At 42.3% G+C, this 25,607-nt stretch overlaps 1 protein-coding gene across 1 annotated transcript; it reads left to right on the forward strand.

The window, feature by feature from the left end:
- Positions 1–1,865: 1,865 nt before the first annotated feature.
- On the forward strand, positions 1,866–17,737 carry LOC129819827 (alpha-2,8-sialyltransferase 8F-like). The gene is made up of 9 exons (XM_055876445.1): positions 1,866–2,053; positions 9,988–10,071; positions 10,621–10,707; positions 10,783–10,924; positions 11,008–11,120; positions 11,853–11,939; positions 15,477–15,594; positions 15,818–15,982; positions 17,010–17,737. Exons 1-9 carry the CDS (start codon positions 1,971–1,973, stop codon positions 17,214–17,216), a joined length of 1,086 nt encoding a protein of 361 aa, XP_055732420.1. The 5' UTR covers positions 1,866–1,970; the 3' UTR covers positions 17,217–17,737.
- The last annotated feature ends 7,870 nt before the right edge of the window (positions 17,738–25,607 follow it).

A 25,607-nucleotide genomic window follows, 5' to 3' on the forward strand; every position in this document is an offset into this window, starting at 1 on the left:
ATATCTTATGTATCACTGAGTTGTGGCTGAACGACGACACGGATAATATAGAGCTGGCGGGATTTTCCATGCACCGGCAGAACAGAGAAGAAGCTACGTCTGGTAAGACAAGGGGTGGGGGTGTGTGTCTATTTATAAATAACAGCTGGTGCATAATGTCTAATATTAAAGAAGTCTTGAGGTATTGTTCGTCTGAGGTAGAGTACCTAATGATAAGCTGTAGACCACAATATCTACCAAGAGAGTTCTCATCTATATTATTCGTAGCCGTCTATTTATCACCACAGACCGATGCTGGCACTAACACCACACTCAACCAACTCTACAAGGCCATAAGCAAACAAGAAAATGCTCATCCAGAAGCGGCGCGCCCAGTGGCCGGGGACTTTAATGCAGGCAAACTTAAATCAGTTTTACAACATTTCTACCAGCATGTCACATGTGCAACCAGAGGAGAAAAAAACTCTAGACCACCTTTACTCCACACACAGAGATACATACAAAGCTCTCCCCCGCCCTCCATTTTGCAAATCTGACCATAATTCTATCCTCCTGATTCCTGCTGACAAGCAAAAACTAAAGCAGGAATTACCAGTGACTCGCTTAATACGGAAGTGGTCAGATGACGCGGATGTAACGGTTTTCTTCCTGGGATGAAGGAGAGGACCAAAACCCAGAGCGGCTAGTGTTCAACATGTTTAATAAAGAGAATAACGTGAACACTACAAACTACAAAACAATAAATGTGAAAACCGAAACAGTCCTATCTGGTGCAGAACACAAAGACAGAAGACAACCACCCACAAACCCCAACACAAAACAAGCCACCTAAATATGGTTCCCAATCAGAGACAATGACAAACACCTGCCTCTGATTGAGAACCATATCAGGCATACATAGAAATGGACAAACTAGACACACAACATAGAATGCGCACCCAGCTCACGTCCTGACCAACACTAAAACAAGTAAAACACACAAGAACTATGGTCAGAACGTGACAGCGGATGTTATGCTACAGGACTGTTTTGCTAGCACAGACTGGAATATGTTCCGGGATTCATCTAATGGCATTGAGGAGTATACCACCTCAGTCATCGGCTTCATCAATAAGTGCATCGACGACGTCGTCCCCACAGTGACCGTACGTACATATTCGAACCAGGAGCCATGGATTACAGGCAATATCCACATTGAGCTAAAGGCTAGAGCTGCCGCTTTCAAGGAGCGGGACACTAATCCGGACGCTTATAAGAAATCCCGCTATTCCCTCAGATGAACCATCAAACAAGCAGAGCGTCAATACAGGATTAAGATTGAATCCTACTACACCGGCTCTGATGCTCCTCGGATGTGGCAGGGCTTGAACAATATTACGGACTACAACGTGAAACCCAGCTACGAGCTGCCCAGTGACGCGAGCCTACCAGACGAGCTAAATGCCTTTTATGCTTGAGAGCACCAGCTGTTCCGGAAGACTGTGTGATCACACTCTCTGTAGCCGATGTGAGCAAGACCTTTAAACAGGTCAACATTCACAAAGCCGCGGGGTCAGACGGATTACCAGGAAGTGTTCTCAAAACATGCGAGGACCAACTGTCAAGTGTCTTCATTAACATTTTCAACCTCTCCCTGACCGAGTCTGTAATATCTACATGTTTCAAACAGACCACTATAGTCTCTGTGCCCAAGAAAGCAAAGGTAACCTGCCTAAATGATTATTGCTCCGTAGCACTCACATTGGTAGCCATGAAGTGATTTGAAAGGCTGGTCATGGTTCACATCAACACCATCATGCCGGAAACCCTAGACCCACTCCAATTCGCATACTGCCCCAACAGATCCACTGATGACGCAATCTCAATCACACTCCACACTGCCCTCCACACTCAGACTCCCCTGACTCCCTCCCTGATAGACCAACAGTGTAGTTGTCATGCTGTCATTCAGTCTGTGACCTGTTGTAACAATGTGTTACCTGGTTCTATTCTTTCTCCTCTGCTCCGGAACTCTTCTGTCTATTACACTCATAGACTACTACCAACACCAAAGGTACGTTTGTAATACTGTGTATGTGCGTGTGTGTAATGGGGATATTTAAGAGTGATTTAGTTTCGAGTAATCAACACAATGTTCGGTGTTTTTTGACTTTCTGTAATACACATCATTTCCAGTGTTCTGTTTGTGACTCTCAAGGTGCGGGTTCATGGTCACTAGGCTTGAAGCTGACTGTTATGGATTATTGTCTTATCTGTTGATAATGATTAATGCCAGACTGGAGATACAATAACTGAAGACACACTGATTATTCACTGTTGTATTGTATTGATGGCGTTCTGTGAACACTGTGTGATTCTGTAGCAGATGACAAATTCCCTACCTTTTTATTTGGGTTTCATATAAGCCTCTCGGGCCGGTGTTTACAGAACATTCTTGCGATTTCGGCACAGAGCCATGGGGGGCGAGAAGGTTCCAACTAGTGTATCCCTCTGTCCTTTGACTGTTGATAGATATGGATGTCTGGTTCAGGGCCCAAGCTACGAATGGACTGTCATGCTTATTTATTTACAAGTTCATTGCGATTTGCTCTTTAGTGCCATCAATCCAAGCACTGGGTGGCAGGTCTGCTGATGGCAGAGCAGTAGGTAAATGAACAGCTTATTTTGTAACCATAAAATGTCAACAAATTAACCACACTTTTATGGACATTTTAATCATAATCCTTGAATTATATAATATACACTGAGTGTACAAAACATTAGCAACACCGGCTCTTTCCATGACATAGCTTACACCTGGATTCACCTGGTCAGTCTATGATCCCTTACTGATGTCACCTGTGAAATCCAACTAAATATTAGGAAGGTGTTCTTAATGTTTGTACACTCAGTATGAAAATATATATATTTTTACATATTTATATTTTTTACTTTTTTTGACCAATCACAAGTGGGGCACCGCCCCTAACACCCTAATGGACGGGCCACCATTGCTCTGATATATGTGCAAGCTAGGAGCACTGATTTGTGACCGACCGGCTCAATTCGGTCTTATGTAGCAAAATTTGAAATGGTGTTTTTTACATTGGATAAAAGTAAACTAGAAAATTGTATATCATACACTACAGTTGAGGAACAATGGGAAAGTTATTCTGATTTGAAAGTTGCGAAAATGGCCTTTGAATATTGTGGTACACCTACTGGAGAGCTCTTCTTTATCTACACCCATTCTGCATCGTTCACACCCTCTTAAGCTTTAGCCCCACCCATCTCTTTAAGGGTTGATCCTAACAACAGCAGTCAAGCACCCAAGCTAACTGGCTAACATTGGCTAGCTTGCTTGCTACTTCCAGACACAAATGAGAGAACAGCTCAGTCTGACCATTTTACTCGCCCTAGCAGAGCTGGTTAGGCTGTTTTTATGTATTCCCGAGCGTTGGTGACTGAAACTGTGCAGCTGGCAACAACTTACGTTTTTTTGGCAACGTTTACTGACACCAGCCATATTCAACGGGTGTTGAGAGTTCGTAAATTCATCAGTTATTCTGCGCTCTGGCACACTCAGGCGAGAGTTCTCTGAAATTGGAGTAGATAACCAGAGAAAATTTACCAGCTATGTCTATCAACAGTTGTCAAAGTGACATCATTAACATTCTATTGAATTTTTTTATTTTTTTATTTTTTTATTTAACCTTTATTTAACCAGGTAGGCAAATTGAGAACACGTTCTCATTTACAATTGCGACCTGGCCAAGATAAAGCAAAGCAGTTCGACACATACAACAACACATAGTTACACATGGAGTAAAAACAAACATATAGTCAATAATACAGTGAAAAAAATAAGTCTACAGTATATACAATGTGAGCAAGTGAGGTGAGATAAGGGGGGTGAAGGCAAACAGATATATGTATAAATAAATAAAAATATAAAAAGGCCATGGAGGCGAAGTGAGTACAACACAGCAAGTAAAATAAAAACTAAAAAAAACACTGGAATGGTTGGTTTGCATTGGAAGAAAGTGCAAAGTAGAGACAGAAATAATGGGGTGCAAAGGAGCAAAATAAATTAATAAATAAATACAGTAGGTAAAGAGGTAGTTGTTTGGGCTAAATTGTAGATGGGTTATGTACAGGTGCAGTAATCTATGAGCTGCTCTGACAGCTGGTGCTTAAAGCTAGTGAGGGAGATAGGTGTTTCCAGTTTCAGAGATTTTTGTAGTTCGTTCCAGTCATTGGCAGCAGAGAACTGGAAGGAGAGGCGTCCAAAGGAAGAATTGGTTTTGGGGGTGACTAGAGAGATATACCTGCTGGAGCGCGTGCTACGGGTAGGTGCTGCTATGGTGACCAGCGAGCTGAGATAAGGGGGGACTTTACCTAGCAGGGTCTTGTAGATGACCTGGAACCAATGGGTTTGGCGACGAGTATGAAGCGAGGGCCAGCCAACGAGAGTGTACAGGTCGCAGTGGTGGGTAGTATATGGGGCTTTGGTGACAAAACGGATGGCACTGTGATAGACTGCATCCAATTTATTGAGTAGGGTTTTGGAGGCTATTTTGTAAATGACATCACCGAAGTCGAGGATTGGTAGGATGGTCAGTTTTACAAGGGTATGTTTGGCAGCATGAGTAAAGGATGCTTTGTTGCGGAATAGGAAGCCAATTCTAGATTTGACTTTGGATTGGAGATGTTTGATGTGGGTCTGGAAGGAGAGTTTACAGTCTAACCAGACACCTAGGTATTTGTAGTTGTCCACATATTCTAAGTCAGAGCCGTCCAAAGTAGTGATGTTGGACAGGCGGGCCGGAGCAGGCAGCGATCGGTTGAAGAGCATGCATTTGGTTTTACTTGTATTTAAGAGCAGTTGGAGGCCACGGAAGGAGAGTTGTATGGCATTGAAGCTCGCCTGGAGGGTTGTTAACACAGTGTCAAAAGAAGGGCCAGAAGTATACAGAATAGTGTCGTCTGCGTAGAGGTGGATCAGAGAATCACCAGCAGCAAGAGCGACATCATTGATGTAAACAGAGAAGAGAGTCGGTCCAAGAATTGAACCCTGTGGCACCCCCATAGAGACTGCCAGAGGCCCGGACAACAGACCCTCCGATTTGACACACTGAACTCTATCAGAGAAGTAGTTGGTGAACCAGGCGAGGCAATCATTAGAGAAACCAAGGCTGTCGAGTCTGCCAATGAGGATGTGGTGATTGACAGAGTCAAAAGCCTTGGCCAGGTCAATGAATACGGCTGCACAGTATTGTTTCCTATCGATGGCGGTTACGATATCGTTTATGACCTTGAGCGTGGCTGAGGTGCACCCATGACCAGCTCTGAAACCAGATTGCATAGCGGAGAAGGTGTGGTGTGATTCGAAATGGTCGGTAATCTGTTTGTTGACTTGGCTTTCGAAGACCTTAGAAAGGCAGGGTAGGATAAATATAGGTCTGTAGCAGTTAGGGTCAAGGGTGTCCCCCCCTTTGAAGAGGGGGATAACCGCAGCTGCTTTCCAATCTTTGGGTATCTCAGACGACACGAAAGAGAGGTTGAAGAGGCTAGTAATAGGGGTGGCAACAATTTCAGCAGATAGTTTTAGAAAGAAAGGGTCCAGATTATCTAGCCCGGCTGATTTGTAAGGGTCCAGATTTTGCAGCTCATTAAGAACATCAGCTGACTGTATTTGGGAGAAAGAGAAATGGGGAAGGCTTGGGCGAGTAGCAGAGGGGAGGGCAGTGCTGTTGTCCCGGGTAGGGGTAGCCAGGTGGAAAGCATGGCCAGCCGTAGAAAAATGCTTATTGAAATTCTCAATTATAGTGGATTTGTCGGTGGTGACAGTGTTTCCTATCTTCAGGGCGGTTGGAAGCTGGGAGGAGGTGTTCTTATTCTCCATGGACTTTACGGTGTCCCAGAACTTTTTTGAATTTGTGTTGCAGGAAGCAAATTTCTGCTTGAAAAAGCTAGCCTTGGCTGTTCTAACTGCCTGTGTATATTGGTTTCTGGCTTCCCTGAAAAGTTGCATATCACGGGGGCTGTTCGATGCTAATGCAGAACGCCATAGGATGTTTTTCTGTTGGTTAAGGGCAGTCAGGTCAGGAGAGAACCAAGGGCTATATCTGTTCCTGGTTCTAAATTTCTTGAATGGGGCATGCTTATTCAAGATGGTGAGGAAGGCATTTTTAAAAAATGACCAGGCATCCTCTACTGACGGGATGAGATCAATATCCTTCCAGGATACCCCGGCCAGGTCAATTAGGAAGGCCTGCTCGCTGAAGTGTTTCAGGGAGCGTTTGACAGTGATGAGTGGAGGTCGTTTGACCGCTGACCCATTACGGATGCAGGCAATGAGGCAGTGATCGCTGAGATCTTGGTTAAAAACAGCAGAGGTGTATTTGGAGGGCAAGTTTGTTAGGATGATATCTATGAGGGTACCCGTGTTTACGGAATTAGGGTGGTACCTGGTAGGTTCATTAATAATTTGTGTGAGATTGAGGGCATCAAGCTTAGATTGTAGGGTGGCTGGGGTGTTGAGCATGTTCAAATTTAGGTCACCTAGCAGCACGAGCTCTGAAGATAGATGGGGGGCAATCAGTTCACATATAGTGTCCAGAGCACAGCTGGGGGCAGAGGGTGGTCTATAGCAGGCGGCAACGGTGAGAGACTTGTTTTTAGAGAGGTGGATTTTTAAAAGTAGAAGTTCAAATTGTTTGGGAACAGACCTGGATAGTATAACAGAACTCTGCAGGCAGTCTTTGCAGTAGATTGCAACACCGCCCCCTTTGGCCGTTCTATCTTGTCTGAAAATATTGTAATTGGGGATAAAAATGTCTGAATTTTTGGTGGTCTTTCTAAGCCAGGATTCAGACACGGCTAAAACATCCGGGTTGGTAGAGTGTGCTAAAGCAGTGAACAGAACAAACTTAGGGAGGAGGCTCCTAATGTTAACATGCATGAAGCCAAGGCTATTACGGTTACAGAAGTCATCAAAAGAGAGCGCCTGGGGAATAGGAGTGGAGCCAGGTACTGCAGGGCCTGGATTCACCTCTACATCACCAGAGGAACAGAGGAGAAGTAGGATAATGGTACGGCTAAAAGCTATGAGAATTGGTCGCCTAGAGCTACCAGAGCAGAGAGTAAAAGGAAGTTTCTGGGGGCGATAAAATAGTTTAAAGGAATAATGTACAGACAAAGGTATGGTAGGATGTGAATACAGTGGAGGTAAACCTAGGTATTGAGTGATGATGAGAGAGATCTTGTCTCTAGAAACATCATTGAAACCAGGTGATGTCATCGCATATGTGGGTGGTGGAACTGCAGGGTTGGATATGGTATAGAGAGCAGGGCTAGAATCTCTACAGTGAAATAAGCCAATAAACACTAACCAGAACAGCAATGGACAAGGCATATTTACATTAAGGAGAGGCAAGCTTAATCGAATGATAAATAAGGGTCCAGTGAGTAGAGGTTGGTTGGGGTCGTGGCGATCCAGACAGCTGGCCGGGTATATGGCTATCGGTAGCAGCATAGGATGGAGGTCTGTTTGTAGATACCTCGTGCGTTTCCGTCGGTAGGTTCCGTGTAGTGGGGTTTTGTTCAGATAGCAGCCGATAAGACAGCTAACGATTAGCGGGCCTCAGATGAGCGTTCAGGTAACGCCGGGACGGAGGTGCCGGTTGGATAAATCCCTCGGGCAGATAACGTCGGCAGTCAGTCGTGAAGGCCCGGTGGGGTTCCGTATCTGCAGCAGCAACAAAGAAGCGGGTCCGGATGGTGATGTAACTCCTCAGCTGGCTAGCTCCAGCATGATTTGAGTTAGCTCCGGGGTCGACGTAAGCCAATAGTCACAGGGTATGCAGCTAGCTAGCTGCGAAATCAAGGTGCAAGTGTCCAGAGGCTGCGGTTGGAATCCGGGGAAACTGAGAGAAAAAAAGTCCCGGAATGCTCCGGTCCGAGTCGCGTTGCACAAAAGTGCCGGTAGATTATCGAGCTAGAGGAATAGCTGATGACCGCAAAAACGTGGGCAGCTGAAACACCAACGCTAGCCAGCAAACCGGCTAATTTCGGGGCAGCTACAGATTAGCTTCTGGCTAGCTATCGGAGTAGCTTCTGGATTAGCTTTCAGGCTAGCTTCTGAATTAGCCCCTGGCTATCTTCCACGATGGATTTTCAGATTGAGGTAAATAGTACTTATTGTAATTGGTGAAGCGGGTTGCAGGAAAGCTTTTGCAGGAAAGCTTTTGTAGTTGAGTTCTTGGATAATAAAATAAATAAAAGATATGTGAAGAAAAGGTGTAAATATATATATATACAGGACACGACACGACAACACGGAAAAATACGTCTGAACTGCTAAGCCACCTTGGTATTAATTGCATGGAGTCTTTTGTTAAAACATGTAGCTAGCTAGCTAAACAATGAACCATAATCCCAACTCATGACGTTACTACCCTGCATGAATCTGCAGGTAGCTAACCAACCAGGTTCAATGTTAGCTAGCTAACATTAGGCTATAACTATCAAAGCAAATGGCTCTGAGATATGAATAATATTACTACACAGATCATACACATAACGTTAGCTAGCAAGCCAGCCAGCTAACATTAGCTCGCTAGCTAACAGTACACTTTAACAACTTTCAGACAAAATTAGAAAGGTTTAATATCTGAAAATGTAGCTAGCTAGACTATCTTACCCATATACATGGATGGACGCTTCTCCATCTCTGTCACGGATGCCATGGTTGCCCTTAGTTTGAAGATGTAATCTGGAGACAGGTGTTTTCTCCATCTCCTTAGCTATCATAATCTAATTGCACTGATTTCAAAACTCAGTCCTCCAGAAAGTGGAGCAACACTTATGCAGTTCTACTACATGATATATATTTAAAAAATGCCACGCCGGACAGGATTACCTACACATACTGACCAGCTTAAATAGACAGAAGCGAGCTACATGGCAGACCAATCTGAACTCATCTTTCGGCATGTCCAGCCCACTCATTATCTCAACCAATCATGGCTAGTGGGAAGTCTGTTTTTTCTTCTTCTGTGGCTTAACCAACTAGGTTCGTAATTTAACAATTTTATTCATATTTACAGATGTGCCTTAATAGCAAACTTGTATGCCATGAAAGTTCACATGTTCCAGAATGCATTTCTGCCAAAAAATCGCATTTACGTTGAAATGGCTCTCCTGTGAAGTAGTGACGCGTGACATACGCCTAGTTTCTTGAATCGAGTCACATTTGGCAGTCTCGGCCATGTACATAGGCTTACGTTATATGGCCTCCAGATTGCAGGCCTGCCAAAGACTAAAGCAAAGCAATTGGCTAGATACTGCTCTGTTTCAGCTGTTATGGGCACCCTAGCTGTTTGGAGAAGGTGCTTTCTGTATGCTTAAGTGTCCATGCATACAACAACCTTCAAAATGTTTAAAACCTTCTGGAATGTAATGTGATTTGTGGATTCAAATCAATTATTTAAAGTTTGTGTATGTGGTCTCTGTTGATCACTAATCTGTTAACAAAATGAACAAACAAATTGTTTAGAATTCTTCAATGTAACCATTAACAATGATAAAGTATAAAAAATGACAAGATTCAGAACTTTTTGCCCAGATTGATACAACTTCCTGAACTAAGATGGCTTCCAAGTCAGGTGATCTGTAAGGTGACCCGTTATCTGACTATAAAACATGATTTGGTTTAGCAGCCATCAGAGGACTCTTCCAGTATGCGTTCTTGACGAAAAAACATACTCATCAGTGGAGGCTGGTGGGAGGAGTTATAGGAGGAGGGGCTCATTGTAATGGCTGGAATGGAAAATATGGATCGTATCAAACATATGGAAACTACATGTTTGACTGGGTTCCATTCATTCCATTCCAGCCATTACAATGAACCCTCTGTGCTGGGATGGTTTTTGGTGCTAAAATGGTTGAATGTTCATTAGAGTCTTGATAAATGTGTGTTTGCATGCGTGCATGTGTGTGTTGCAGAGATGAGTTCCTGGACTCTGTTCACAAGAGTTTGCAGTGCAAGAGACTGAGAGAGAAACTGGTGACCATGACTACTATGAAACAGTAGGTAGAGTTTAGAATTTTATTAGGATCCCCATTAGCTCACACCATGATGTCAGCTAATCGAGTGAGAGAGAGGTGTAGTTTCTCCCTCGCCTGACTTGCTCTTACTATGTTTCATGCTAGTACATATAGTTCTGATCAGATGAACCAGACAATCCATCCTGATCCAACAAGTTCTCCATCTATGAGCCGTGTGTCTGTATGTAACAAGATCTCATAGTTTGACACGGTCTGATTTCAGTATTCTATATTTGTCCACGTTTGTCCAAAGGTTGTGTTTTAACAGTTAACCAATCTGAATTAATGCCTTAACTTAAGATCAGGGCTAAGGTTTGGGTTAGGGAATAAAAATGTTTTTTTTAAATGAGCATCCGTCATCCGCATTGCTGCAAGACTACTTGATGGTAATTGAGCTCACCATTGCAGCTAGTGATCGGTATTGAAGGCATCTCCTGACATCGTGGCGATCTGGACGAACATCAAACATTGCATTGGATCTGGAGTGACCTGGCTGGTGTGTGTGTGTGTGTGTGTGTGTGTGTGTGTCAGAGTAGACATTGGATTGTTCTCTCAGGAGGTGAGAGAGCTGATGGACTGTCCTTGGAGACTCAACCTCACACACAGAGAACTACACAGGTGAGACACACATACACACACACCTTGCTCAGTCTTACGTTTATCTCAAACAAACATAATGCCCCCCCACCCCAGGACAGAGTTGTGGGCATGCTGTAACGCGTCTGATAGGCTGATGGTGACCAGACAGAACACCAATCAGAACCAGAGTCTGACCTACGAGGTAGAGAGGATGAAGAGGAAGGTGGACCAAGCACTATGGGAGATGCTGCCTCAGGTGTGTGTGTGCGCAAGTCTTACATTTCTCAGAAAAATTCATCACACGAGCGTGGTTTACCAGCATGGTGTGTGTATATATAGACCGTACCCTGGAGTAAAGGTTCGTTGAGTCGTTGTGCCGTGGTGGGAAGTGGAGGAATCCTGCAGAACAGCAGCTGTGGAGCGGAAATAGATCATGCTGATTATGTCATCAGGTATCAGCAACAACATTCTCCATCAATCAATCAATCAATCCATTATTGGTAGTAATCTATAGCAATGTAGTTCTGTTGTGTAGTGTTCAAAGTTGATGTGATGTGTGACTGTTGTTGTTTATAATCTTGTGTGAACGTTGTGTGGATATTCTGGGAATGTTGTGTGAATATTGTTGTTTATAATGTTGTTTGAAAGTTATTTCTTCCTATCGAAACCACTACCTCTTTCTGAGTCCATCACCAATTTGTACATGGCGCTCTTTTCAGTTATTATTTGTAATGACTCTCTGAGGTCATTAAAGATCCCGTGGCACTTATCGTAAGAGTAGGGGTGTTAACCCCGGTGTCCTGGCTAAAATTCCCAATCTGGCCCTCAAACCATTCACGGTTACCTAATAATCCCCAGTTTACAATTGGCTCATTCATCACCCTCCTTTCCCCTGTAACTATTCCCCAGGTCGTTGCTGTAAATGAGAACGTGTTCTCAGTCAACTTACCTGGTAAAATAACGGATAAATAAAAAAAATAAAAAAATAAAACAATGTTGTGTGAATGTTGTTAGGTCGTGTATGGTTAAATAATGTAATGTGAATGTTGATGTCATGCTGTGTGAATGTTGATGTTATGTTGTGTGAATGTTGTCATTTACATTGCTGTTTCTAATCTTGTGTGAATGTTGTGTGATCGTAGTTGTTTGTAATGTTGTGTGATTGTTATTGTTGTTGTTGTTAGGTTTAACCTGGCTCCTATCAACAAGAGTTATGACGTGGGAGTGAAGACAGACCTCATAACAGCCAATCCTACCCAGATCATTAAAGGGTATATACTCTATCAATACACATGATCAGATACAGACAAAGAGCTCTATTTTCATGTCATCTGACCGAAGCACCGGTTCCAATCATAGTGCCGATGCCGTTTATCAAAAACCAGTCAGTGCTACAGTATGGTCAGATGACATGAAAAAGAAGCCTACACAGAAAAGTAGCTCATACCTAGAGTAAAATACAGTGGTGGATCTTTGATGTTATGGGCCTATTTTGATTCCACTGGTCCTGGGGCCCTTGTTAGGGTCAACGGCATCATTAACTCTACCAAGTATCAGGACATTTTAGCCAAAGACCTGGTTGCCTCTGCCAGGAGGCTGAAACTTGGCCGCAAGTGGATCTTCCAGCAAGACAATAACCCCAAGCACTAATCAAAATCCACAAAGAAATGGTTAAAGAGGCAATATGTAATATGTTGTCTTTTGTTTCTGTTTAAAATCTCTAGTTGTCATCCAATGTGATTCAACAGTAACAATATTGTGCCTCCAGCCTGCCTGAAAACCTCTGTATTCGATTTCCCTGTCGGTTTGGATTTTCATGCCAGATTTACTGCTTTACGCACAATGAATGACATGTTTTCGGGGGAGGCGGTGCCAGCTCAGACAGATTCAAATGGATATGAATGGGACGTCGATGGGTGCTACCCAAGGATGGGTAGCACCCAACCTGTCCCAGGCAGCTCGGACCCCATCTAACCCAAAGAAACAGGGAACGTTGGAGAGCCAACAGGCAAAAAGGGTAAACGATAGAGTCTGGGCCAAGACGAGTGTTGAAAGTAAACCTTGTATTTGCGTTGACAAATTGGAGAGAGCTTGCTAGCTAGGTAAGGGACTCAAAACCGATCTGTTGAAAAGGTAGTACATAGCTAGTTACATTAACTACTGTAAATCGCTATCTTGCTAGCTAGATAAAGTGATGTGTCGCATTTTCTTTTTAGTTGTTTATATATGCAAATGTTACATACTATGGGTTATTTGTTTAGATTTTTGTTTTCAAGCCAGTGTAACCGATGTGAAATGGCTGGACGGACTAAAGTTATACTGTTACACAAGGCATTGGTTTGTTTTACACATTAACTTTTTCCAAATGTAGTTGTGTTACAGCCTGAATTTAAAATGGATTAACTTTAAATTTGTTTGTCACTGGCCTACACAATATCTCCATAATGTCAAAGCAGAATGATGTATTTCAACATCTTTACAAATTGATAAAAAATGAAAAGCTGAAATGTCTTGAGTCAATAGGTATTCAACCTCTTTGTTATGGCAAGTCTAAATACGTTCAGGAGTAAAAATGTCCTTAAGTCACATAATAAGTTGCATGGACTCACTCTATGTGCAATAGAGAACCCATTGGTAGATAAGTAAAAAATAAAAGTAAAAAAACTGACATTGAATATCTCTATGAGCATGATGAAGTTTTTAATTACACTACAAAGATAAAGGTGTCCTTCCTAACTCAGTTGCCGGACAGGAAGGACACAGCTCAGGGGCCAATGGTGACTTTAAAAACGTTACAGTTTAATGGCTGTGATAGGAGAAAACTGTGGATGTATCAACAACATTGTAGTTACTCCACAATACTAACCTAATTGACAGAGTGAAAAGAAGGAAGCTTGTATAGAATAAAAACTGCACAGCTCTCCAGAGGGTGGTGGGTCTGCCCAACGCATAACCTGGTCAGACTGCCTGCCCACCAGGACAGATACAGCACCCGATGTCACAGGAAGGCCAAATAGATCATCAAGGACATAAACCACCCGAGCCTAAGCCTGTTCACCCCGCTATCATCCATAAGGCGAGGTCAGTACATGTGCATCAAAGCTGGGACCGAGAGACTGAAAAACAGCTTCTGTCTCAAGGACATCAGACTGTTAAATAGCTATCACTAGCCGGCCTCCACCCAGTACCCTGCCCTGAACTTAGTCACTGTCACTAGCCGGCTACCACCCGGTTACTCAACCCTGCACCTTACAGGCTGCTGCTCTCTGGAAATAGACATGGAATCACTGGTCACTTTAATAATGTTTACATACTGTTTTACTAATTTAATATACTGTATTTTACTGTATTCTAGTCAATGCCACTCTGACATTGCTCATCCTAATATTTATATATTGCTTTTAAATTGTGTCTGTTGTGAATTGTTAGATACTACTGCACTGTTGGAGCTAGGAACACAATTTCGCTACACCTGCAATAACATCTGCTAAATATGTGTATGCTACCAATACAATTTAATTTGATGTCATTGCTGCCAAAGGTGTTTCTAACTTATATTGACTCAGGGGGTTTAATACTCATCTAATATATTAGCGTTTCATTTTCCATTAATTGTAAATAAAATGTTCCAATTTTTCTTCCACTTTGACATTACAGAGTATTTTGTGTAGATGGTTGGCAAACGTCTGAGCTGTTACAACTTCGAGGAGATGTCGCCTAGCAACACAGGATGCAGTTAGCATACCTTTGAGAGGGGAAGGAGCTGCTTTCCCTTGTGTCAGACTTGGTGACTCCCGGGAAATTGTGAAAATTCAGAAATGTTGTTGAAAGAGGGTGGCCTAAACCCAAAGATAAATAATATGTAAATAAGGGAAGTTTGTGTGAGAAACAATATTTATGCGTTCTTTATCTAGCTTATAGGCATCATTATTTAATTTAGAAAAGGTTTTAGAATCTAATTTGGACTTATCAGACCAAAGGACAGATTTCCACCAGTCTAATGTCCATTGCTTGTGTTTTTTGGCCCAAGCAAGTCTCTTCTTATTATTGGTGTCCTTTAGTAGTGGTTTCTTTGCAGCAATTCAACCATGAAGGCCTGATTCACGCAGTCTCCTCTGAACAGTTGATGTTGAGATGTGTCTGTTACTTGAACTCTGTGAAGCATTTATTTGGGCTGCAATTTCTGAGGCTGGTAACTCTAATGAACTTATCCTCTGCAGTGGTAACTCTGGGTCTTCCTTTCCTTTGGCGGTCCTCATGAGAGCTAGTTTCATCATGGTGTTTTCGACTGCACTTGAAGAAACTTTCAAAGTTCTTGAAATGTTCTGTACTGACTGAACTTCATATCTTAAAGTAATGATGGACTTTCATTTCTCTTTGCTTATTTGAGCTGTGTAGAAAATAGTAAAATTAAAGAAAAACCCTTGAATGAGTAGGTGTGTCCAAACTTTTGACTGATACTGTACATACTCTATATATATGATGAATTCTCACCTGTCTCTGCCTTGAACATGATTTCACAACCTCAAATAGATTTTTGTCATCAAGTCGATTCTAGACATTTGTTCAACTGCCACTAACATCGACCCTGCCTCTCACCTGTCTCATAACTCCTCCCCTCACCTGTCTCCTAACTCCTCCCCTCACTTGTCTCCTAACTCCTCCCCTCAATCTGTATCCTAACTCCACTTCACACCTGTCTCCTAACTCCACCCATGTCTCCTAACCCCTCCCCTGTCTCCTAACCCCTCCCCTCACACGTCTCCTCACTCCTCCCCTTCCCCATCTCCTAACTCACCTGTACTCAGGTACCCTGACCTCCAGCGGAACCCTGGACCCCTGGCGGAAGCCCTGTCAGTCTACGGTCATGCCCATCTACTTCTCCCAGCCTTCTCCTTTGCTTTTGGGACTAGCCCCTGCTTCAAGGTGAGCTGCTACCATGAGATGAGACTAGGTAGAGGCCTGCGACCCGGCACGGGCCCGACAGGACACAATACTATGTACCGGTCAGTTTTTTTATCAGTTACTAGGGCAAGGGCTGGGCTTGGGTAGACTTTTTAAGAATGACAAAATGGATAACTAACATTTTGCTCCTGGGGGGGAGGAGAGTAGAGAGTTATGTCATTAATCAGTCTTTGTTCTGTCCCAGGTGTACCGTGCCCTCCGTAAGGCCCGGGCCCAACAGGAAGTGGTGTTCTTCCACCCAGACTACCTGTTTGAGCTGGGCAGGTTCTGGCGTCGTCGAGGGCAACGAGCCCCACGGCTCTCTACTGGTCTGATGCTGGCCAGCACCGCTCTGGAGATCTGTGAACAGGTGTTAGTATGTGTGTGTGTTGCCTCAGAAGATGTTTCTGTCCAATCTGAAGTCTAGGGTCACCCCACTCTACGTTTCCATGTCCATGTGCCAGCAGTGTTGGGACACAAAGGATTAAGACATAGGACCGGCTCAAGCACACGCCACTTGCCTCACACCAGTGCCTACTCCAAAAAGTTTAGACTCCTGACCGCTAATTGTTACCCTGACCGTCACCCCCTCATTGAACTGACACAGGATGTTCACACATTTCCCAGGGTAGCCATGCTGCAGAAAGACCTTCCAAAAGGTGTTCAGTCTACTTTGCTCAAGGCTTTGGAGCAGGGGCGTAGCCAGAAATTCCTCTGTGGGTGGGCTTGCAGAAATTTTGACTGAGGAGTATTTTTGTAATAATAATGTATTATTTTTTGTTTTTCGCTCAATTTGATTGGATGAGCCTGGCAGGGCCTGGCTCCCCAGTGGGTGGGTCTGTGTCCACCCAGGCCCACCTATGTCTAGACCTCTGCTTAGGAGAGGTCCATAAAGGCCATGAACAGATGTTGTTTTGAAGATCATATACACCGTGCTTCTGTTATTTCTGAAGCAACACTGGGACTCTAGTAGCAGCTAGCACAAAGCTTGAATCTGAACGAGTCCTTGAGCTTCAGTACGTGAAGGACAGGTACAACTGGGCTGTCGTTCTGCAGGTGGTCAGAAAAAGCGTCTAAAGGACCAATTGAAGACTTCACTAAAGAAGTGTGGGATAAACCCTGCCTCCCTCTGGACTGTTGCTGCGGACCGTTCCACTTGGTGCGGCCTCTGCCATCAAGGAGTGCAGTTGGCTCAGGAAAAAAAGACTGAATGTCGCCTGGCGAAGTGACAGAGAAGACATATGACCATGGCTGCACCGGCCTCAACGACAGTATCCATCCCGCATCGGATGATACAGTCATCAGCAAACCACAATCAGTCGGATGCGATCGACTACCTTAAGAGATCAAGTGTGTGTGTGTTTGTTTGTTTCTAAGTCTAGATCTCTCTTTGTCAGGTTCATCTGTACGGCTTCTGGCCCTTCCCTCTGGATCTATCCCAAAATACTTTGCCCCATCATTACTATGACAACGTTGGTCCAAGTCACTTCATGCACGCCATGCCTGAAGAGTTCCTGCTGTTACTACAACTCCACAGCCAGGGGGCGCTACAGCTACATGTTGGACCCTGTACAGGCGGATCATTCGGGGCCGGAACAAAATGATAATAATTTATACAGTGAAAATTGACCACAACTTAACCCCAAAAGATGTTGTATTTGAAAACAATCATAATTTCATCAAATCAAATTGATTTATAAAGCCCTTACATCAGCTGATATCTCAAAGTGCTGTACAGAAACCCAGCCTTTAAACCCCAAACAGCAAGCAATGCAGGTGTAGAAGCACGGTGGCTAGGAAAAACTCTCTAGAAAGGCCAGAACCTAGGAAGAAACCTAGAGAGGAACCAGGCTATGAGTGGTGGCCAGTCCTCTTCTGGCTGTGCCGGGTGGAGATTATAACAGAACATGGCCAAGATGTTCAAATGTTCATAGATGACCAACAGGGTCAAATAATAATAATCACAGTGGTTGTCGAGGGTGCAACAGGTCAGCACATCAGGAGTAAATGTAAGTTGGCTTTTCATAGCCGATCATTCATACTTTGATTACTTTGAGACATGACCTTTATTCATGTGAATACTTGGGAACAGATTTTCTAAATTAAACAATCTTTTTTTCCTAAATTCCTGGTGATTGTAGTCTTTTTTGACCAAACATTAAATGTATATATTTTTACAAAAAACTTGGCACATTTCTTTTACTCGCCGAACCCTGCCCTACACGACGTTGAAGGCGGTTTATGGTAGATAAACGTACATTACATTCTCTGGCAACAGCTCTGGTGGACATTTCTGCAGTCAGCATGCCAATTGTATTTTAGATGCTTTTCACTGTCAGCCGCAGCTCAAATAGGCATACAATGTAGCAATCTTTTTTTAAAGAAAAGTGGCAGCCTGAAACCAGAGTATGTATAAAATGACGAGATGCACGTCTCTGCCCTGACAATGGGAGTCGTTGTCCCAAAGGCGGGAAGGCAGGCGACAAACTTAGGTCTGCATATTAACTCCATCTGTTTTACTATATGTAGCCTATGTATCTGATCCTGTCTAGCCAGAAAGAGTATGACATGCCATACTCTTTATGTCCAGACAGCATCAGATACATGGTCTACACATACTGAGACATAGGGGCGCTGCCTACCAGACGGGCTAACTGCCTTTTATGCTCACTTCGAGGCAAGCAACACTGAAGCATGCATCAGAGCACCAGCTGTTCCGGACGACTGTGTGATCATGCTCTCCGTAACCGATGTGAGCACGACCTTTAAACAGGTCAACATTCACAAGGCTGTGGGGCCAGATGGATTACCAGAACAGGTACTCAGAGCATGGTGACCAGCTCACACAGTTACACAATAAATGTTATTTTTGTTCGATAAATATTACTTTTATAACAAAAAAACGCCATTTGGGTTGCGCGTTATGTTGAGAAAACTACAGCCTCGTTCCGGTGCTGAAAGGCAGAAGAAAATTCCCAAACGTATCAGATACAAAAATATTACAAAAAATATTTATAATCATGCAATCACAAGTGAAATATACCAAAACACATCTTAGCTTGTTGTTAATTCACCTATCGTGTCAGATTTTGAAAATATGCTTTGCAACGAAAGCAATCTAAGCTTTTGTGAATGTATCAATCAATGCTAGAACAGTTAGCCTTATATTAGCTTGGTTAGCTTGGTCACGAAAGTCAGAAAAGCAATAAAATGAATCGCTTACCTTTGATAATCTTCGGATGTTTGCACTCACGAGACTCCCAGTTACACAACAAATGTTCTTTTTGTTGGATAAATATTACTTTTATAACCAAAAAACCGCCATTTGGGTTGCGCGTTATGTTGAGAAAACTACAGCCTCGTTCCGTTCGACGAAAATTCCAAAAAGTATCCGTAATGGTCGTAGAAACATGTCAAATGTTTTTTATAATCAATCCTCAGGTTGTTTTTAACAAACATAATCGATAATATTTCAACCGGACCGTAAACCTATTCAATAAGAAAGAAAAGGAAAATGGAGAGCTCCCCTCTCGCGCGCAGGAACTATTCAGAGGACACCTGACTATTTTTGAAAAATCTCGTTCATTTTTCAAAATAAAAGCCTGAAACTATGTCTAAAGCCTGGTCACAGCCCGAGGAAGCCATTGGAAAAGGAATCTGGTTGATACCTCTTTAAATGGAAGAAAGACTGGCCAGGAAACACAGATTAAAAAAAATATACATATCACTTCCGGGTTATATTTTCTCAGGTTTTCGCCTGCAGAATCAGTTTTGTTATACTCACAGACAATATTTTGACAGTTTTGGAAACTTTGGAGTGTTTTCTATCCTAATCTGTAAATTATATGCATATTCTACGATCTGGACCTGAGAAATAGTCCGTTTACCTTGGGAACGTTATTTTAAAAATATAAAAAAATCTGACCCCTAGCGTCAAGAAGTTAAGAACACATTCGTATTTTCAATGACGGCCTAGGAACGGTGGGTTAACTGCCTTGTTCAGGGGCAGAACGACATATTTTTACCTTGTCAGCTAGGGGATTCTTTTTGCAACCTTCCGGTTACTAGTCCAACGCTCTAACCACCTGCCTTACATTGCACTCCACGAGGAGCCTGCATGGCAGGCTGACTACCTGTTACGCGAGGGCAGCAAGAAGCCAAGGTAAGTTGCTAGCTAGCATTAAACTTATCTTATAAAAAACAATCAATCTTAACATAATCACTAGTTAACTACACATGGTTGATGATATTACTAGTTTATCTAGCGTGTCCTGCGTTGCATATAATCAATGCGGTGCCTGTTAATTTCTCATTGAATCACAACCTACTTCAACAAACGGGTAATGATTTAACAAGCGCATTTGCGAAAAAAGCACTGTCGTTGCACCAATGTACCTAACCATAAACATCAATGCCTTTCTTTAAAATCAATACACAAGTATATATTTTTAAACCTGCATATTTAGTTAATATTGCCTGCTAACATGATTTTCTTTGTGTCACTTCTCTTGCAACAGAGTCAGGGTATATGCAGCAGTTTGGGCCGCCTGGCTCATTGCGAACTGCGCTAAGTCCATTTATTCCTAACAAAGGCCGTAATTAATTTGCCAGAATTGTACATAATTATGACATAACATTGAAGGTTGTACAATGTAACAGCAATATTTAGACTTAGGGATGCCATCCGTTAGATAAAATACGGAACGGTTCCGTATTTCACTGAAAGAAAAAACGTTTTGTTTTCGAAATGATAGTTTCCGGATTCGACCATATTAATGACCTAAGGCTCGTATTTCTGTGTGTTATTATGTTATAATTAAGTCTATGATTTGATAGAGCAGTCTGAATGAGCGATGGTAGGCACCAGCAGGCTCGTAAGCATTCATCCAAACAGCACTTTCGTGCGTTTTGCCAGCAGCTCTTCGCAATGCTTCAAGCATTGCGCTGTTTATGACTTCAAGCCTATCAATTCCCGAGATTAGGCTGATGTAACCGATGTGAAATGGCTAGCTAGTTAGCAGGGTGTGCGCTAATAGCGTTTCAAACGTCACTCGCTCTGAGACTTGGAGTAGTTGTTCCCCTTGCTCTGCATGGATAACGCTGCTTCGAGGGTGGCTGTTGTCGATGTGTTCCTGGTTCGAGCCCAGGTAGCGGCGAGGAGAAGGATGGAAGCTATACTGTTACACTGGCAATACTAAAGTGCCTATAAGAACATCCAATAGTCAAAGGTATATGAAATACAAATCGTATAGAGAGAAATAGTCCTATAATTCCTATAATAACTACAACCTAAAACTTCTTACCTGGGAATATTGAAGACTCATGTTAAAAGGAACCACCAGCTTTCATATGTTCTCATGTTCTGAGCAAGGAACTTAAACGTTAGCTTTCTTACATGGCACATATTGCACTTTTACTTTCTTCTCCAACACTTTGTTTTTGCATTATTTAAACCAAATTGAACATGTTTCATTATTTATTTGAGGCTAAATTGATTTAATTGATGTATTATTACAAATAAAAAATATTTAAGAAATCGGCCGATTAATCAGTATCGGCTTTTTTTGGTCCTCCAATAATCAGTATCGGTATCGGCGTTGAAAGATCATAATCGGTCAACCTCTAGTATATACTGTATTTTATACAATTTTATACCATATATCTATTGCACCTTGCCTATGCCACTCGGCCATCGCTCATCCATATACTTACATGTACATATTCTCATTCACCTCTTTAGATAAGTGTGTATTTGTGTGTACTACTAATTCCATTTGTTTGGGAAACTCTAATCTCACATGCCAGACTTTACAGGACTTTAATGCTAAATTCAATTGGGGAATTGTTAGATTACTTGTTAGATATTACTGCACTGTCGGAACTAGAAGCACAAGCATTTCGCTACACTCGCATTAACATGTGATGTGAATTTAGCGTAAAAGTCCTGTAAAGTCTGGCATGTGAGATTAGAGTTTCCCAAACAAATGGAATTAGTAGTCTCTTCTCACAGCTGCTATATCTCCATCACACAGCATCTTTGGGGAGTGACTATCGTTCTAAAGGCCATAGGCTTGCTACTGTTCAGGTTGAACGCCGGAGTGCATTCTCTCTCCGTCCAGCATATGTCAGCAATACCCTTTCAGTAGTAGCAGGAACTGATGACAGACTGGGAAAAACACACCATATGTAGCATAATCCTTCAGTTCCTTAGGGTATCCATCATTAACTGAGCGTATGCATTGGGAATAGATTGTACATCCTTTTCATGCTATTTACTTTTTAGTTTAGCCTTTTCTATATTCTGTTCTGAACAATTATGCATTACCTACTGTAGGGTAGCCTATATTAGTCAATGTTACCCATAATAGCATTTTGCACTTCATGTCCAAACCATCCCAAAGTATAACAAAAATATTTTGTGTAACTCAATTAAGTTACTTATACTTACTTATGTTTATGACCTAGTGTTGATTCCATGCTCTTTCAACATCCTTCTCTGTATTTTCAATTTCACACCTTTGATATTGAACTCATTACTGCATTATTAAGTAAGTACTTGTCAGTAAGCATTTCGCTGTACGGTTTACACCAGTTGTATTCTGCTCATTTAACAAATCAACTTTGATTTATTTGATTGACTTGCATTGGATTGTGCCACAAATGGTAAGAAGTTAGCACAACTGTGGCTAGGTAAACAAAACCAAAAGCATGGATTGCTGTCACACCTTGTCCATAGACTACTTACAGGGTAAGGAAACCAATATGCAAATGTGTCATTTGGGTGAACTATGCCTTCAGAACTAAAGTCTTGAAATACATTATGGTACATAGTGGTGTGTGTGCGTATTCTTACTCTTCCTCGTTGGTGTTGCTGTTGTTCACGTTGAAGAGAACCTGTACGCGGTGTCTCCACCTGTGTTCCTCCCCTGTCTCCCCTCCATACCCTCTAGACCTGGGGCTGGGAAGCGACGGAGCCAGCATGGGTCACGGGTTCACCCACACTGACATCACAGGAAGTACTTCCTCTTAATTTCCTGTGAGATCAGAAGAAACAGCCCTATCTCAGTGGTGGGACAGGTGAGAATAGCATGGTGCTAGCTGGTCAGATACTTCCATGGTTGCAACCTGTCAGAATTCAAACTAAAAACGTTGATGTTCCCTCAACTTCACATAACTCAATGGCAGCCATACTAGTACCAAGTTATTGACCGATAAAAATCATCAGAATGTTAAATGACTCTAAACTCTACTCCAGAGAGGCCAGTGGAGTGTCCTAGGCACTCTTTCGCTCGCGACTTATCAGCTATCTGATACAACCCTAACATCTGACGGGACAAACAGAACTGGGCCTCCCAACGCAGACATCTGATTGGTTGAAATAGATATCTGATAAATGGCACTATTGTTGGGTACTGAGAATATGAAAATATACTTATTCATGTCACTGATGGTGCTAAGGTTTAGAGGGTCTACACCAGAAGTTAAGGGTTATAGGAGGAAGGTATATAGTGGGTGCAACTAAGCTTGGAATGTGTTGAGTGCAGGGAAGCGATTACATGTGGCAGGCATTGTAAAAAGGAGAGAGCCATAGATTAGTGATGGGGGGTTGAGGTCAGGTCAGGTCACCTTAAGGGAGAAATAGAAGTTTATGGCCCGTATCACTAATGTCCTGCCTAGCAGTAAAGAACACTGTTTGTACAGATGAGTAGGAGGAGACTCAGCCTAGGAGAAAGGGTTAAATATCAGTGCTGGTGTGAAATATATTTTGTCTGAATACAGCTGTATACAGCTTCTACCCTTTGGGAAGAATTAAACTTGGTTAAGCTTCCGTGAGTTATTGACTCTGAAAATAAGAACCTAACACTACTAATCAACTTAATAATAAAGATAAATCGACATGACAGGGAACATTCAGAGTAATCAAGGATATATAATAATTTACAATCAACATCATCAATATGAAATTAATATAAAATGCAATTAATATAAAACGCAAACAGCAACATCACTTGAGTTGAAATGGAAGTGAAATAAGACGTATTATTATCTGCACAAAGGTCTCCAATCTACTCAAATGAAAATACGGTATACACACAAACTTTCCTCTAAAATCAATAGAATCAATAAGGGGATAATTAATCAACTACTGTAGATTATCAATCAGATTGATCAGATAATATTCCAATTGATTAGCAGCAGCTATGAAACACTGTTGCATTGAATCAATATAAAAAGTTGACCATCATCACTGAAGCGCCAAGACCCAGAGCACACCAAACCTCAACCTAATAACATGATACAATAACATCGTTAAAGCGACATGATACACTTCATGATGTTTAAAGGGATACTTTTTTTAACTGGATTTTTGCAATAAGGCCCTTTATCTACTTCACCAGTCAGATTAACTTGTGGATACCTTTTTATGTCTCTGTGTGCCTTTTGAACAAATTTGCTAACTAGCATTACGCTAACGCTAGTTAGAATTGGCTCGCAAAACTACCTGTAACTTCCTTCGTATTGGACGCAAAGACATACAAATGGTGTCCACGAGTTCATCTGACTCATTGCCCAAATCCCGAAGTATCCCTTTATTATTTATTTAGTAGCTCCTCTACTCCCCTGGTATTAGGTTAATCCGTTGCACCTAGTTACCTTGTTACACACAAACCAAAACAGGGCGCTCATTCAATAGTCATGGAAACCCGTCAGCTCGGACCCCCCACACCACCAGTGTTGCCAACTAATTTTCAGGGTAAGTTGCTAGAGGCAGGTTGATTTGTTGCTAAAAGTTGCTAAATTACGTTGTGATGTCATTGCGTGATAACGTAAAACTGCGTCATTACGTAGAATACACAATAACGTTACTCAAATTGACTGGCCAGCTCGGCAAAAAATATGATTTGACATTTGTTCAGGTACAGACTCCCACTCCTTTCTGTACTTCTGGCTGTACAATTTTGATTGAGACATGTTGATTGACGTTGTAAGTTTGTTCAAGATCAAACATTCATGACCAACTATATTCATTGGGTTTGGCTCGTCGAACCCGTACTACTACTGTTGCAGTCACCCAACAACGATTTGCAATTTTCTGAAATTGCTGCTGGCCTGCTGCTGACGTCACTCACAATGCACTTTTGCAGCCAGGCACGTGTGTTGTGACTGAGTGTGTGACAGAGAAAATCGTTTTTGTGTAATTTAGAGGGAAAATGCGTGGATTTTAGCGTTTGAGTCACTTTTCAAAAGTTGCTAAAAGTTCCAAATACATTTTTAGAAGTAGCTAAATTTGTTGCTAGGTGCTGTTTGAAAAAAAAGTTGCCAGGGTAGTCTGAAAAGTTGCTAAATCTAGCAACAAAATTGCTAAATTGGCATCACTGCACACCACACGTACACTCGGGACACACGAATCCCGCCAAAATCCCGGTGGTGACCACATCTCTCAAGCCATGCAGGTTTGGATACCGGGCTCATCATTTAATCTCCACACAGGGAAGACTGGGAAACAGGCACAACCTGGCGCATGCAAGTTCTGTACAAGGTAGACCAACAGGTGGAACCAACGGATGGGGTGGAGGGTGGCGAACATGATGAATACACAAAGACTTGCGGGCAGAGGGTTCCGAACAGCAATGACAAAACATTTAGACAAAAAAAAATACATAAAAAAAATATACAGTATACCATCCAAAAGGGCTCTTTGGAGACTGGAAGGGAAAAGGTGCATGTGCTCTGCTCAGGTAAACCCTATCTGTAGCAGTCTTTATATGTACCACAGAAGAACAAAGAAATGAAGAGCGACACCAAGGCAGTCTTCTTGGCCTTCTATGTAGATCTGCAATGGTATTATAAAAAGAAAGGACAGGAATACATCAGATGCACCATCTGACAAGTTGTTCTTTCTCTCTGTGTTTTCTCCGACTCCCACAATTACATTCATACATAAATCAAATCAAATTGTATTAGTCACATGCACTGAATACAACAGGAAAATG

Source organism: Salvelinus fontinalis, chromosome 22 (assembly GCF_029448725.1).
Source record: "Salvelinus fontinalis isolate EN_2023a chromosome 22, ASM2944872v1, whole genome shotgun sequence".
Lineage (NCBI taxonomy): Eukaryota > Metazoa > Chordata > Actinopteri > Salmoniformes > Salmonidae > Salvelinus > Salvelinus fontinalis.

Coding starts and splice junctions, on each gene's coding strand:
- LOC129819827 (XM_055876445.1), top strand. CDS start 1,971: ATGTGTTACCTGGTTCTATTCTTTCTCCTCTGCTCCGGAACTCTTCTG. Junction 11,940..15,476: donor CCTACCCAGATCATTAAAGG/GTATATACTCTA, acceptor ACCTGTACTCAG/GTACCCTGACCTCCAGCGGA. Junction 15,983..17,009: donor CTCTGGAGATCTGTGAACAG/GTGTTAGTATGT, acceptor TCTCTTTGTCAG/GTTCATCTGTACGGCTTCTG.